This window comes from Rousettus aegyptiacus, unplaced genomic scaffold (assembly GCF_014176215.1).
Source record: "Rousettus aegyptiacus isolate mRouAeg1 unplaced genomic scaffold, mRouAeg1.p scaffold_m13_p_5, whole genome shotgun sequence".
NCBI lineage: Eukaryota > Metazoa > Chordata > Mammalia > Chiroptera > Pteropodidae > Rousettus > Rousettus aegyptiacus.
In genome coordinates this window covers 88,505,545-88,522,973 of record NW_023416308.1, presented here as the reverse complement: position 1 = coordinate 88,522,973, position 17,429 = coordinate 88,505,545, and the positions used below count along the sequence as shown (strand labels likewise).

Here is a 17,429-nt window from a genome sequence, read left to right as displayed (position 1 = left end):
GAAAAATCTTAACCAGTGTAATGGTTTCCAAATATGTTTTGACTACAGCTCATACCAAGAAACACATGTTATTAAGTTTTCTTAAGCTTTTCAGTACTATTTACAAATTTAGTAACAATCTCTGAACACCTTTCAATTAAATCACAAGTTAATTACATATTTTAAATTGAATCATATGTAAGATTATTTTAATAGTTCATGTTGTCATGGGTTTTGGTTTTGTTTTTACAAAATTACAGTCATTTCAAGGGAGAAAGGGAAACTTTAAGCCAGGAATCATTTAAAAAAAAAAAGTGGGAAGAGAATATACCTGGGATTGGAATTGCTGATAATTCTTGTTTAATGTTTTGAGGAGCCACCAAACTGTTTTCCATAGCAGCTATTCCATTTTACGTTCTCACCAGCACTGTATGAGAGTTCCAGTTTCTCTATACACTTGGCAACACTTGTTATTTTCTATTTTTTTGGATTATAGCCATCCTAATGGATGTGAAGTGGTATCTCATTTTGGTTTTGATTTGCATTTCCCTGATGACTAATTATGTTAAGTATCTTTTCATATGCTTATTGGCCATGTGTTTATCTTTTTTGGAGAAATGTCTATTTTAGTCATTTGTCCATTTTAAAAATAGCATTGTTCGTAGCAGTTTTATTCATAATAGCTAAAAACTGAAAACAACTCAAATGTCGATCAAGTGATGAATGGTCAACAAAAGCGGTGTGTTCATTCAATGGAATATTATTTACCCATAAAAAGGAATGAAGTCCTGATACATGCTCAACATGAATGACCTTGAAACATAAGTGAGTGAGACACAAAAAAGACCATGTATTGTTTAATTCAGTTTATGTGATATATCTAAAATAGGAAAATCCAAAGAAAGCAAATTAGTGTTTACTGGGAGGTAGGGAGCGAGATAAGGAAAAATGGGGAATGATTGCTTAATGGGTAGAGCAGTTTTTTGGGGGGGACAGTGATGGAAATGTTCTTGAATTAGAACATTTAAGTGTTTTAATCATAGTTAGAACCACAAGTAATGGCCACAAACATCCTGAATGTACTGAACACAATGAATTGTACATTTTTAAATGGTTAAAATGATAGATTTTATGCTCTGTGAATTTTACCTCAATTAATTAAAAAAAAAATAACTAAATAAGGAAGGCACGATGCCCCTGATCCTCCTATTCTACTGAAATCAGGTCACTGCTGGATCCATATATGGGTCAATGTTTCTATAGAGATCGTTCTCCAAATGTGGGTCTCCTTTTTATGGGTTAAGCATATAGCATGCGGGCATGTGCTTAACCCATAAGTCTGCATTAGAGATATTAGCTGTTTACAGGAGTCGTTTAGGAAGAGCAGCTGCTTAGAAGCTGGAGAGCTCGAGACCTGTAAAGTTACAGTTTGCTATTAGAGAAAAGGAGGCCCATGGTCCTGTAAATTGCTGAGTGTAGGCTTAGCCTTCTCGTTGGTAGAAGGCAGAGCCTCTGATTGTGCAGGCAACCCAGAGGTTACTTGCAGATAATCCTTGCATTATGCCTCTGTATGCATTCCCTTCTAAAATACGTGCATAGCAGCCACAATACATAGATTATATAGATTAATAAAATATTTTCAAATGACTTCATTATCTCTGTATCTTAAATTCTAACCCTCCCAGCGTTGGAAAGTCATTTATTCATTAAGGAAAACATATTATTCCAGGTGAACTGAAATGACCATTCCAAGTGAACTGCAGTTATCATCTTAAACAAGTCGAGGTTTTTGGGTCAACTAAAATTATTTACTGTCCAGCGATTCTGATTCAAGATTGGAACTCAGAACCTAAGAGCTACATGCTTTTTATCTATGCTATAGATGTTCGAACTAAACTTTTTAAATAGTTACTGGGACAGAATTCCTAAGAATCTTGTGAGGCCAGAGCAACTCATACCTATTGTACAGTTGAGGAAACTGAGATGTAAAGAAATTAAGATATGAATTTTTTCATGTTATAATGGTACTATATTTAGTAAAATGAGCTCTTAGATTTTAGAGATGTATATGGAAGAATTTATACATGAAATGGAAAAAGTATAGCTTTAATGAAAAATAAGGAGCTGAGGAAGGGTCCTTATAGATGAAACAAGATTGGCCATGTGTTGGTAATTGTTGAAGCTGTTGATGGATACATGAGTGTTCATTATATTGGTCTCTCTGCTTTTGCATGTCTGAAAGTTTCCATAATAATAAGTTAGAGGTTAAGAAGAGGGCCACAGAACTATTTGTAAGAAGAAAAGTTAACATGCAAATCCATGCTACTTTTAAAATTCTCCCCCTCTCCTCTCATTTTTTAAAACTAGTAGATAGAACATGCTATTTGGGAAGTAATAAGTTACCTGTTACCAGGAGATAATTGATACATGGGGCAAATAATCAGCCTCTCAAACTCAGTGTATGCCACAGTGTCCTGCAGAGGAGTTTAGGCTGCCTCAATCCTGATCTTATGTGTGTTTGGGGATGCAAGTGGGGTGGAATCTAAGGGGAAAGATAACTGCTTTTTCAAAAATATCTGTAAGTGAATCTGATGCAGCCTACCTGCATCAGCAAAACAAAAATATAGTACCCTGGGTACAGTTTCTTTGCTTTTAAAATTTAATTCTAGCATAGGTTGCTGCTAATGCTTTTGCTGCAAGACTTTACTTCCTTTCCTTGCTGCCCTCTTAGTTTAGACTTCTGGCTCAACTCATGTTTTCTCCACCATTTCCTTTGGTGGGGCAGGGCTTTGATACCCATGTACACCCCCTTTAGTTGTCTCCTTGCATACATCTTTTCCTACTCATTCTAAATATTTGTCACAGTACCATCTTGATATTTTCCTTATTTGGATGCCTTCAGAAAGCATCTTATAGGACTAGTGAGGACAAGTAGTCTCCTACAGATAGAAATTTTCTACTAAGATCTGGGAAATCAGATCACACGGGAGTTACAGAGAACTGCTAGTTGCTCGGACTCTAGGAATTAGTTGGGCTTCTCGGCAAGATCAGTTTTAACAGAAACATGTTCTTGGATTTAATTAACGTTGTTGGGGAAGGATCAAAGAGAAAGCAATTTGGTTATGAGAGACGTGAGTCAAAGCCAAATAAACAAAAACAACATAGCTTGATCAGCTGATTAGAGATTGGAGCTAGATTACTACCGTGTATTACATCACCAGCTTTACTAAATGGCACAATGTTAGAATTTGAGATGGCTTAGGCTACCTGTGCAATTTTAAAGGAGTCTTACTGCAACATGCTGGAGAGATATATAGTTAATCATTTCATTACACCCTGCCCTAGTAAAACCCCATTAATAATTATTTTTGAGCACCACATTCTAAGAGGCACCAATAGTAAGCAAGAGTCTTGAAAAGACTACAGTGCTCAGAACCTAGAAGCTGTGTCATACAAAGAAATGTTGAAAAGATTGAAAATATTTTGCGTGAAGAAAAGAATATGAATCAGAGATACGTCACTCTCTGGAGAGTTTCTTCATCTGTGAAATACAGTTGGTTAGACTAGATGGTTTCTTACATCCCTTTTAGGAATAATATTTAAAGTTTGGAAAGTTGCCATGTAAAAGAGGAAGTTGACTTTTTTTTTTAAAGTTTTATATTTTGAACATAGTTTCTCAAACCAGTTCAGGGAGTAGAATACCTGAATATCACAGTATTCTTATTTTAAAAAAATGAAGTAATGATGTACTAAATATTTTGATATATTAAATATATTAAGTATGTTACTTTGTGCTGTAGTAAGTAGCACTTTGTGCTAGATTTTAATAGCACCAAGTGGTAGCAAGTGCTGAAAGTTAAAATATATTTTGTTGAAAACATAAAATAAAGCAAATTCTATTTGTTTATTATATATTTCTCTCTGAATTGAGAAGTCAATTTAGTAACTTAATTTTAAAATCCATTGTTCCAGAAAGTAGAACAAGGACCAGTAGAGAAGGAAATTTAAGAAGGCAGGTATTAAAATGTCAATCAAGATAATTATTAAAATAGCCTTTTAATAGCGATTCCTTTCGAGCTGTCAGTATATTATTAATGGTCTTTAGTCAGAGGTTTGGTGTGCACCTGTTACAAATGCTGTTAAAAGATTTTTATATTCAGAGAAAATTTCTAAGCCCTTTTATTAACACTAAGATTTCATCATTTTCTTTGTGTACAAGAAGATAAAATTTGGTTTCATTTAGGCCAAAAGGAAGAGTAAACAGAACACTAGTGGTATTGGAAGACCGTGGCACAAACATTGGATGGAGCTTTTAATTTTTCACGTGCCATTCATCTCTATTTTAAAACTTTCCCTCAGATTTATTTATTTTGTTGGGGAGGGGGATAGGGATAAGATTGCAATGTCTGTTTTTTAAAATTACTTTATATACTTAAGTATTCATTTCCTGTAAGAATTTCATGCTTTGTGGTAACAATTCCGAAGGGTATTTTTCTTCTCACTCAGCAAGCTTACTTCCTGTTTCCTTCTAGTGCCTTTTGTTTTGTTAATAATAATCTAAATACTTTAGTTCAAATGTTTTGTGAACAAAACCAGGAAAAGACATACTACTTAAAACTGTGTCTTCTGGCAACTTAAGTTTAAATCAGACTTTTAGTTACTAGCTATCTATTTTGCTATATTGAGCAGATTTTAGAGGTTTTAGTAATGAATAAAATTATTTTCATAGACATAGTTTTGCAAAGTCTGTGTATATTTACTTTCTAAAATTTAATTGTATTGACAAAAACATTTATGTCCTCGTTGACAGAATGTCTACTGTCACTTTAAAGAAGAGGGAAACTTGGACAAAATGAATTTTTCATTGTCTATCTGAATGTAGTACATTATTTAAATAGTTTACTGAAGTCTTTGTAAAATTTTTATAAATTTCAAATAAGGAAGTAACGAACTTTGTTCCGAATAGTAATGTGTGTGTGTGCGTGTGTGTGTGTGTGTGTGTGTGTGTGTGTGTGTAATGCTTAAAGCATATTTATTGAAAACTTCGTGTTTTGTTTTATGTAATTTCTGGGGTAGTATGGCATGAACTTTGAACTTGTGTAGGCATATAGCTTTCCCATATTCTTACAACTGCTCTTGATTAAGTTTTTGTGAATTATTTAAGACCTTCACTGCTTTCCTTAAATGCTTATCTACCCTTTTCCACCTCTCCAGTAGATGACCTCACTACCTTTTTTTTTTTTTTTTTGGTTGAGGCCACTCTTTGTATGCACTTGCCTACCTCAGATTTGCCCTTTTTGGCTTGAGGAAAGAGATATTTTTTCTTTTTCCCAAAACTTAATTCTTTCACATCTTTTTCCTGTCTTTGCAAAGTATTTTCTACCATTATTCTTTTACCTCTTCTTGTTCCAGTCGCCCCAAAGTATTTTTGACCATTACTGCCTTTCTAGTCTTTCACCGTCCTCTACTTTTCCCGTCATACTGCAGAAATGTATTTCTGGTAATGTGAATACTAAGTGCCAATCTAGTGATCGTATTTACTGTCTAGCCTCTTTGCTTCAGTTGCAACAATTGACTATCTCCTTTTTTTGAAACTTCTCTTCTATTGCACTAGTTAAATCTACTTCCTAGTTTTCCTCCTGTGATCTTTGACTCCTTTTCAAAGTTTTGTCCTTGGTTGCATTCAATATCTCTTACCTGTTCTCTCTGTTCAATGCTTTATTCTTGAGGCTTCAACATGCAGAATTTGAAAGCCACTGGTCTAGACTCTAAATGTGGCTCCTTGGCTCTTTATGGTTGAGATTCTATGGTGGTTAATTTTATGTGTTGACTTGACTGGGTGCTCAGACATTTGGTAAAACATCATTCTGGGTGTGCCTAAGGGTGTTTCTGGATGAGATTAACATATAAATTAGTAGACTAAGCAAAGGCAGATTGCCCTTGCTACTATGGTTGGGCCTTGTCCAATCAGTTGAAGGCCTGAATAGAATAAAAAGGCTGACTTGCTGTCGTTAAGAGGAAACTCCTCCTGCCTGAATGCTTATGAGCTGGAACATGGGGTTTTCTTGCCTTCAGACTCAAACCGGAACATCGCCTTTTTCTGGGTTTTGAGCCTAATGGATTTGGACTGGAACTACATCATTGAGTCTCTTGGGTATCCAGGTTGCCAATTGCAGATCTTGGGATTTGTCACCCTCTATAATCACCTGATCTAATTTCTTATAATCATTCTCTCAGTAAATATAGATTATTGCTGTTTTATTTATTTTTTGACTTTTATTTTAAAAATAATTTAAAATTTTTCAATTATAGTTGGAATACAATATTATATTAGTTTCAGGTGTGTACGACATAGTGATTGGACATTTATAAAACTTACGAAGTGAACACCCCAACAAATTCCAGTACCCATCTGACACCATATATAGTTATTACAGTATTACTGCCTGTATTCCTTATGCTCTACTTGACACCCCATGACTATTTTGTAACTACCAATTTGTACTTCTTAATCCCTTCCCCTTTTTCACCTATTCACCGCTACCCACTTCCCATCTGGCAATCCTCAAGATGTTCTCTGTATCTATAAGTTTGTTTATCTTTTGTCTGTTTGCTTATTTTGTTCTTTAGATTCCATATATAAGTGAAATCATATGGTATTTGTCTCTGTGTCTGACTCCACTCAGCACAATATTCTCAGTCTATCCACGTTGTTGCAGATGGCAAGGTTTTGTTTATTTGTTTATTGGCTCAGTAATATTTCATTGTATATATATATATGTACCACCTCTTTATTCATTCATTAATAAATATTCATGGACACCCAGGTTGCCTCCATGTCATGGCTATTGTAAATAATGCTGCAATAAACATGGATACACCTGTCCCTTCAAAGTAGTAGTTGGGGTTTCTTTGGATAAATTTTACCATGTCCTTTGTCTCTTGTTACAGACTTTGTTTAAAGTCTTTTTTTTTTTTTTAATCTGATATAAGGATTGCCACCCCAGATTTTTTTTTCCATTTCCATTTTCATGAAATATCTTTTTCCATTGCTCTACTTTCAGTCTCTGTGTGTCTTTTGATCTGAAGCGAGTCTCTTGTAGGCAGCATATATAAGAGTGATGTTTTATCCATTCAGTCTCCCTCTTGATTGGATTATTTAATCTGTTTTTATTTGATGTACTTTTTGATAGATATGTTGTTACTGTCATTTTATTCATATTTTTAATCTTTTTTCCCCCTTCTTAAAGCAATCCTTCAAATATTTTTTGTAATACTGGTTTGGTGTTGATGAACTCCTTTAGCTTTTTATGTCTGGGAAGCTCTTTATCTATATGGTTCTAAATGATAGCTTTGCTGGGTAGAGTAATCTTGGTTGTAGATCCTTAATTTTCATCACTTTGAATATTTCATGCCAATCCCTTCTGACCTGCAAAGTTTCTGTTGAGAGGTCAGCTGACAATCTTATGGGAGCTCTCTCTAGGTAACTAACTGCTTTTCCTTGCTACTTTTAAGATTCTTTCTTTGTCTTTGTGTCTTAGTATAGGCCTCTTTGGCTTCATCTTGTTTGGGACTCTCTGCTTCCTGGGTTTGTATGTCTGTCTGTTTCCTTCGCCAGGTTAGGGAAGTTTTTCATCATTATTTCTTCTAGTAAGTTTTCAATTCCTTGTTCTCTTTCTTCTTCTGGTACTCCTATGATGCAAATGTTGATATGCTTGATGTTGTCTCAGAGGCCCCTTAAACTATCCTCATTGTTTTTGGATTCTTTGTTCTTGTTGATATTCTGATTGGGTTTTTTCTGCTGTCTTATTTTCTAAATCACTGATTTAGTACTCTGCTTCATCTAATCTACCGTTAATTATCTCTAAGATATTCTTCATTTCAGTTAATGTATTTTCATTTCTGAATGGTTCTTTGTTATGTTTTCTATCTCCATTTTTATGTTTTCTCTTTGTTAAAGTTCTCATTGAATTCATCTACTATTCCCTTAAGTTTATTGAGCATCTTTATAACCAGCGTTTTGAACTCTGCATCTGGTAGATTGCTTATCTCCATTTTGTTTAGTTCTTTTTCTAGAGCTTTTGTTCTTTTCTTTCATTTGGAACATGTTTATCTCCCCATTTTGGCTACCTCCTGGTTTTTGTTTCTATGTATTAGGCAGGGTTCCTAAGTCTCCCAGTTTTAGTAGAGTGGCATTATGTAGCAGGTGTTCGGTGGTGCCCACTGGCAAAATCTTCCCTGGTCACCTGAGCAAGGTACTCTGTGTGTATCCTTTTTATGGGTTGTTTATGCCCTCCTGTTGTACTGTAGTAGTTGAGCCTTAGTTACTGTTTTTCTATCAGTGGGAGGGATTGACCCTTGGGTCAATTGATTGTGAGGACTGGTCAATGAGGGGCTGACCATATGGAGCAGGTTTCACTTTAGAAGGGCTGGGTGCCTGACTAGTCTTACCTTTGGGTGTGTTGTCCTCAGATGCAGCTCAGGCTGGTACTCCAGTTCAGGTTCAAGTATTAGCTGGCCCAGAGCCTCCTGGGAGGGCCCCTGCCACAGACCAAGTTAAGCTGCAGCCTGCACACTGCCCAGGGCCACTTGGCAGGAGTCACCAAGCAATCCGCAGTCGGCTGCTACCTGTACTGGGTTTAGAAGTGCTTTGAGAGGCCAAACCCAGAACTGGGTTGGCTGCTGCTAGTGCTGATCTTGGGGCAGCTCAGCAAGAGGTATGGGGCATGCTGTTTGTTTGGGTTTTGTGAACCTTTGAAAGATTTTAGAAAAGTCTACAGCAGTAGCCAAGAGAGGCCATTTGTATGAAAAAGCTACTAGAGGTGGGCCCACAAGTTGGGTGGGCAGGGCTTCAGGGAATCACCAACGCACGGTGACTGACCAGTGTTAGCCAGGTTGATGAAGATTCAGATATGGTGGCTGCTGCATCTGCACACTGGGAGCAGGGAGGGCTCAACAGAGGAACAATGGACTTGCTAGCTTTTCTGTCTGGGGGAAAGTTGCCCCTTCAGCCCTTGCCCTGAAGCCAGACAATTCATTTCCTCCCCATATGTCCCTGGGGCTTTTTGACCAGCTGCTCTAGCACTGGAGCTCAGAGCAAGTGAGTCCATCAGTGAGTAAGTCTGTGCATGGCCCTTTTAGGGGGAATGTCTGAGACTCCTGCTACCCTTGTCTTACTCAGCCTTAATCTTCATTGGTTTTCATAGACAGGGTTGTGAGGACTTCTCTTTCTGGCATTGGAACCCTTACCTGGGGAGTGCAGTGTGAGGCTGGGTCCCCTTGCTCCCTCAGGGGGACCTCTGCTTCCAAGACATCCCTCCTGATTCTCAACCGCTGCATGTGTTTGTAGGACCAGCTTGTTTTGCGTCTCCGCCCCTGCCAGTTTCTATGTGGCTTCTTATGTATGTTCCCATTTGTAGGACTTCTGTTCAGCCAGACTTCAGGCGACTTCCAATGATAGTAGTTCTGTAGTTTAGTTGTAATTTTGATGTCGTATGAGAGGAGACGAGCATGCCTACCTACTACACCATTGTGACTTTCTTTTTTTCAGTAGTATCCATCCTAATGGATGTGAGGTGGTATTTCATTATAGTTTAGATATTGTTTTTAATAATACTAAAAATTAGAAAAAGATTATTTTATGGATCAAATATTAATGAAAATTACTGCTGTTCTATTTAGAAGGTTACCGAAGGAACTACATAGTATCTTACATTCTTTCAGTGTTTTATGATTGCTATGGCAGATTCATTGATTATATATAAGTGAATTTTAACTTGTTTTTAGAGGGAGCAAAACATTCAACAAATTGAACCAATGGTTGAGCGCTTTCTGAACTGGATATAAATTTACAAAAATATAAAATTCAATAAAATTTGATTCTTTAAGGAGCTTTCACATTAAGATAAATATAAAATAGGATGTAATATGGTGTTTGGTTCAGACTAAGTACTTAGAAGTGCTAGGAGGGAAGAATTGCTTTATACTGAGTAATCATAAAAGGCATTAAAGATAAAGTAGCATTCCATTAGGCCTTCAAAAATTAATAGATTTTTGACTTGTAAGGGCAGTTAGGAGGAAGGCAATGAAGACAAAATTTCAGAGGCAGGACACCTCAATTTGTGTTTTATAGGAACAGGATATGATTCAAGCTAACTGGAACGTAAAAATCATTTGGTAAATTCTGGGAACTGTCATTGGATTAGATCGTGACAAACTTGGAGTGTCAGACCAGAAGTTTTGTTAGAAACATCAAATCTCCATTTTAGAATAGTATGATCTGTTTGCTACAATGCTTGTTTCTGATGTAGCTGATAAATATGAATGGATGTCACTATAATGGGGAAGTAGCATTAGTTCAAACACTATGTTTACCAGCATATTAACATTTTAAAGCAATCAGGAACAAACTTTCTCTAAAGAGAGAGCATTAGTAATATAAGAAAATAGTAAGGAAAACACTGAAAATACTGTAGAAGTATCCTCATTTAGTGAAAATGGTAGTTGGATGAATGGCTTCAAGAACTGTTTCATTTCCACAGTGTTAAATTAAGCTCTCCATTGAAGCAGTTAGTACAGACAAAGAAACTGAGAAGACATTTTCTTTTGCATTAAAAACTTTGTTGAAGAAGTCTGTATCCTAGATAACGTTTTCGAGTTTATTGAAATTGGTCAACTGGAAGCAAATTCCCTCAAGCATCTGTATCACAAATTAGGAATCAGGAATTCTCTAAGGTTAAGGGTTCAATGACCATATACTAGGTGCAAATTTAGAGATTTAACTATGCTAGTATTTTTATAAAGCCTTATTGTCTTAGAGCTTTGATTAAAAGTTACACTGATTTTTAGTAATCTTCCTTAACTCTGTTTTTCCCATAAATTGTAATTTTTAGTTGCAATTTTCTAGAACTTAAGACTTGGTTTTGTTTTTTTCCCTTCCCCAAATGTGTATATTATTTTCTAGCAGAAAGGGCTCTGCCAATATTTTAAAAGAAAAAAATTCATAAAGGAATTATTGTCTTAAATTTTCAGTTTAATTTTCTGACAAAATCTTCTTGTGCGCCATGGTCATTGAAATCTATTACAACTCTTGAAATTTATACACTGTGTTCTGATTCACTTAGTTTTGAATTGAGAGTGCTCCAATCCTAATTTTAATGGAAACTTACATTTGAAATTTGTGCCAAATTAAGTATTTTTATGTAGTAACCAAAATACCTCTAAATGGGCTTTGCTATTTGGCTATGCTTAGATGGTGAATTTATCCTCTAAATGTTGCACGTAAATTTAGGTCAAACATAAACTTAACTTTTAAATGACTATCAGGTTGTTTGTATAAGTTCATTAACATAAAAATACCCACCAACTCCTAAAACAGATTCTCTTACATAAAAAACCAGTTGCTTTCTTGGAATTTGAGTCCTATGTTAAATATAGAATTCTTGGTTTATTAGAGGAGTCCCAAATGGGCTTGATCTCTTCATTTTCTTAAAACAGAGGCTAGTCCTTTAATTTCACTCCACTGTTAACATTCATTTCAGGAAGATTTTGAATGAAATGTCTTTAGCATTCCATTCTTACTGACTTCTAAAAAGAACAACTTATTTCTGCTTTTGAGCAACTAAAACCAATGATCTTTAAAATAGGCTTAGTTGACATTACTTTTACAGGTAGAAGTCCATAATTTAAAACTTTGTTACTGATGTATATTATTTTACCATATCTTTGTACATATTTTTGTAAAAATGCGTGTGTGCTTTACTGCTATTTAGCATTTTGGGGATCTTTTACTTTTAAAATAAAAATACTTTTTTGATTACAGAAAGACCCAAATGGGACCAGTAGTTTGCCAACTGGAAGTTCTCTTCCACAGGAATTTGAAGTACGAAATGAAGAAGTGGCAGCTTTTTGTCGATCCATTACAAAGTAAGAAATTTTTCTTTATAAATTAAAGATTACTTTTTATTAAATGCTTGTTTAAAAATTTAACTTGAAAATTAGCTTAGTGCTAATTATAAAATTAAAAAATTTTTTTGCCCTGTGGCTTAAAATTTCAAGACAGTTAATTGGCACATTAACACAAACTACAGTTGAATTTGTATCCTTACTTTGTTAGGTTTCTGAGCATTTAAAAGAAAAAACTGAGGTCAGACAGTAGACTTCTGATATAGACAATGCCTATTTTTGTTGTAGGGATATTTAGTTTTGCCTTATACTTTTTTAGCATTTAAAATGCTGTATTGCTTATTTAAGAGATATTATAACAGGCAAGATTAGAGGAGCAAATATATTTTCTGAAGGTTAAAAAAAATGCATTTCTAAGATGTTCTTTTAATCTTACATGTGTCTGATATCCTCAGTCTGAGGAAACTGAGACTCAGAGAAGTTACCTGGGTACCAGAGTTTGCTCAGCTAGTCAGTAACACAGCCAGGTCTCCTTTGCCTCTAGTTCAGTGTGTTTTCTTTCCGTTGTGTCACCATATTAGTTGGACTTCTATTACGAGTGCTAGAAACCCATCTTAAACTAGCTTAAATCAAGAAAGGTTATATATTGGTTCACAAACTTTACATATAAAAGAAAGAAGGATGAGACAGAGCTCAGTGAAAGCCAGGTCTAGGAATTCATACACTGTAATTGATCCTAGATCCCTTTTCCTTTTGGACTCTCCTTACCTACTTCCTATCCTTTTCTTCCTCCCTTTTCTCCCCATACAGTTCCTCTTTGCATGTTGGTTTCATTTTCTTCTACTGTTGATGGGGTTTTGATGGCAGGGAATATAGCCACTGATAGCTTAGATTTCATATTCTAACGGTCTTGCCAGCAGAGATTAAAGGGAGTCCTGTCAGCTAGCACTAGATAGAAAAAAACTCACAGAAAAAGTGTAACAACAAACATTTTGGCCAAGGGGATGCGGTATGTTATCAAAAGAGGGGAAAGTAGATCAACACTGGGGGATTTATTCTGAATCCTGTATTTTCCTCAGTGTGGTCTGCTTTAAGCAAAGCCGAGTTTGGGGTTCCTAGATAAAATGATGTATGTACATCATTTTAACGTTATATAAGAGACTTAATAATATTTAACCAGATATTCTAGACTATTGGTACTACTTTATAAAAATTATCTTAATGTTACCTTTTAACTAGCATTTCTTTCCTGTGAAATACCTTAGGGGAAAAAAGAAGAAAAATATCTGTAGAGCCACTTTTCCTTTCTTGCAAAGGTTATTCTTAACTGGATATTTAAAACTCATTTTTCAGTAAAATAGAAAAATGTTTTCATTTAAAATAGAAGAGGCATTTAGATGACTTGGTATGCAAATTACATGTACTAGAAATTACCTACGCCTTTATGCTATTATACCATTATGTGTATTTGGTTAACAATTTGGAAATAATCTGTTATGTGTTCATCTAATTCCTTTAATTCTCCCCAAACAAGCCCTTCATGGTTTCCGCTAGACGGTGTAATGACTATTGATTGCATTTAAGTTGAGCAGTTCTCTATGATCTGCCTTTTTCCCTCATTTGAATCTTTGAGTTATTTACAAAAACTCTGCCAGTAAGCGAAACATCATTATTTTTATTTTACACACACACACACACACACACACACACACACGCACGCACACGCACACGCAAACACACAGTTGTATATGTGAAATCCCAGGTGAACTAAAGAGAATGGGTTCTTTTTCTAATTTTATTATCATTAGTAGAGTATGATTACAACAAATACTTGAGAGCAGTCGGAAGAAAGAGGTGTTTTTGAAGTCATATTCTAGGAACTTCTCTTGTCTCCCTTGTTCCCTTGTGGCCTTGGAGACTGGGGTCAGGAGATATCCCCTGAAGAAATTAATGACTGTTTCTATTTTTTTCCCAGTATGCTCATATCTGCAGTGCATTTTAAAAACAAGTATTTATACTCTTAGCCAATTCTTTACTTTTAGAAATCTTCTAAAATTATTCATTGAATCATTTAAATTCAACTGTAAAAAGATTATAAGACAGTCAGGATAACTGTTTACAGATAAGAGTACTATATAAGAGATTCAGAATTTAGCGCCAGTTCTAGACCTTGTTATTTTTTTGCTTCTGTGAAATTAGGGAGTAGGACAATTTATTTCAAAGGTCTCTTTCAGTTTAAAGCTCTGTAATACTTTGATTTGGGACAGTTCATTATTATTAAATTTTTCTGATTTTTATTTCTTGTTTTCTTTTTTTTCATCCTCATTGTAATTGACAAAGCTTGCTGTTATACTAGTTATCGGTTCAGAAAGAGTTCTGAGAAGAATGTTGGATAGCAGTAGAAGTTTTTGCTGCTGCATTTGTGGTTTCCTAAGATGAGAAACTGTTCTTTAGACTTGTTATCCTGAATAGCCTTCTATTGCTTTTCTTTATATATGGTTGAGTTCTTCATATATGATTGAGGTCTAATAATTATATTCTATAATAGTTTATTTACCCCAAGGTCTCACTATATGTTTTCAAGGATGCTGACTCTATACTTTTTTATAAAGTAGTGTTAATTCAATTAAAACCCTCATTTTTCATCTTTAACTTTTATCAGTTTTCTCTCTTCTGTCCTTCTGATTTTGCACGATTTGGCTCAGTCTGTGTATAACTTTAACTTGATTGAGCACACAGTAGGAAAATAAACTGTACAGGATTTTAGTGTGTGAAGAGAGGTTAAGTTTTCTGAGCTACAGAGTCACAGTAAACAAACCAAGCTGTTTCTTTAGTGGCAATAGGGAAATGGAAATTTTAGAAAAAACTACCGATATAGGTAATTAAGACCATAAAGCTATGTTGGCTTAGAGTGTCCATAAAAATCCTTTATCTCGATTCTTTCTTTGAAAGTGAATTATTTACTCAGCAATTATCTATTTACTTATTTGATTTTGTATGTTTTTGTTACAAACAAAATGAAAAATCTCAACTTTAAAGACTCTATTACCCCCAATCTTATTTCCCCCCAATTTTTATAAAGCAAATAAAACCATGAAAATAGAAGACATCATCAGCTTTATAGAAAAACAAAATTACTGTATTTTTCTAGATTGACTATTTTTCATGTCAAGCAGAGAGAGAAAAGACTCATTAAAAAAAACCCTTTAATTGTGATAAAATATATATAACAATTTATTATTTAATAATTTTTACATATATAGATCTGTGACATTAAATATATTCCATTGTCGTGTAAAAGAAAGGGCATGTTTTAAGAAAAGGAAATGAAGGAGTTTTCCCCTCAAAAGTCAAATTTATTAAATATAATTTTTGTCACTGGAATTTTTGTCTAAAACTTTATTTTCTCAGCTATCATCAGGAATTTGATTTTGTTTTCGTCATCTTTAAAGATTTTTGAAAATCAAAAGCTTGGATGTAGACATAATTCTCTACCATTTCACATATTAGTTAATTGTATGATTTTCTGTGAGTGTCTATTTCATACTGTCGAAAACAGGAGAATACCAAGTAATAGAAAAAAAAATAAGAATCTTAGTCTGGGTCCTATAAAGATCCTGCCATTGTGTTGTGGAGGGGGTAAGCTTTGTAGCAATCAAATATCTGAAGATAATGAAATGTGTCCACATCTTAAGGTGCATTTCCAGTATCAGTTTATTACTTATTACCTTTTTTCATTTACATTTCTTTTAAATATTGGATCCTTTGTGGCACTTAAGATCACAGTGCAGGAGTCAGATTTATTTATTCACTCATTCATTTATTTGACAAGATGTTTATAATGCTTACCATGTACTAGGCCCTTTCTGAGTACTTTAACTATTTAATTCACATTATTGCAACAACCCTATGAGATTAGCAGTGGTTTACTCCCAGTTTACAGGAGAGGATACTGAAGCAACTAGAAGATTTTATAACTTGCCTAAGGTCACACAGTAGTAAATCATAAAATTAAAATTTAAACTCAGGAAGTCTGGCTCTAGAGGCTGTGTACAAACCATTAAACTTGCTGACCCTCCAGAACCTTTCTTTCTATCAACTCAAACTATTTTATTTTGTTTCTATGACTTGATTATTTTAATCTTTACAGAGGCAAAATAGACAGTAGTTTTAGCATTCATTCTGTTTATAGCCCTATGGAAAGCAAATGAGAAAATTGAAACTTCTTATCTCCAGAAAAAAATTAAAGAAGACCCACAAGTTTAAAGAGGTCATTAAATCCTCCTTTGTCTTTCGATAACAGTACTATCTGGAGATGAGCCATACACCAGCTCATGTATTTAAATTCAAACTATATTGCTCCTCTGAATACCTATGAATACCATGAAAACCTTCACAGACAATTCTTACTGTTCCCTGAGTTTTGTAAATAACTTTGAGGGAATAAAGGCCTTATGGCACTATAAAAACCCATTGTGTGTGTCTGTGTGTTATATTTATTTTTTCATTGTTTAACAACCAGAAACAATGTGTAGGGGGAAATGACCTTAGAAAAAAGATTTTTGAAAGACAACAAGCTCTTTTCCTCCCTGGATGCTTTTGAGGGTCAGCTGCTGCTGCCGTCATGAATGACACGGTAACTATCCAGACCAGGAAGTTCATGACCAATAGACTACTTCAATGGAAACAAATGGTCATTGACGTCCTTTATCCTGGAAAGGCACCAGTACCTAAGACAGAAATTCGGAGAAAACTAGCCAAAATGTACAAGACCACACCAGGTGTCATCTTTGTATTTGGATTCCGAACCCATTTTGTTGATGGCCAGACAACTGATTTGGGCATGATTTATGATTCCTTGTATTATGCAAAGAAAAATGAACCCCAAACATAGACTTGCAAGACATGACCTGTATGAGAAGAAAAATACCTCAAGAAAACAGCAAAAGGAACACAAGAACAGAATGAAAAAAGTTAGGGGGAGTGCAAAGGCCAGTGTTGGTGCTGGCAAAAACAAATGAAGTATCCTGCAGTGAGGTGGAGATTGGACAACAGGAGTAAAGATCTGCCAGTGCCTTGATCTGTGGGGGTTGAGCAGTTTCCATGAGAAGATTAAAAACTAAGAACTTTTATGTGGGGGAATAAACAATCTTTTTATTCCTCTGGCAATTATAATTTAGTGCTAATTTGCTTATATTATCAGTGATGCATTAAAAATGTACCATTTGTGTAGTGTAGCAAAAGAATCTGAAGCAGAGAACCTCATTTAATGTTATGTATCCAGTGTGTGCTTGATTAATGTTGATAATGCTACCAAAGATATCTTGGCAGTACTTAATCTCTTTCCTTGGATTCCTTTTATTAAAAGACAAATGCTGGTATTTGGAGCTTTGACAGGGATGCATTCATTGCAGTTCTCAAGAGCTGCTCTAGGATTGGGCAAAGGCACAGAATTGAATGGCTATAAGCACAAAAGCCTTGTTCAGGGCTCTCAAATAAATGTATCCTTTAAAAAAAGAATTTAATTTTTCCTTTCTTGTGAACAG

The 17,429-nt window shown here is 34.9% G+C and overlaps 1 protein-coding gene and 1 pseudogene across 1 annotated transcript in view; both read left to right on the top strand.

Moving 5' to 3' along the window:
• Positions 1–17,429, top strand: part of PIK3C2A (phosphatidylinositol-4-phosphate 3-kinase catalytic subunit type 2 alpha) — an 86,118-nt gene that overhangs the window by 22,287 nt on the left and 46,402 nt on the right. The window contains exon 3 of the mRNA XM_016139536.2: positions 11,801–11,904. Coding sequence (XP_015995022.2) covers positions 11,801–11,904 — 104 coding nt within the window. The remainder of the gene's footprint in view (positions 1–11,800; positions 11,905–17,429) is intronic.
• LOC118602765 lies at positions 11,918–17,421 on the top strand (annotated as a pseudogene).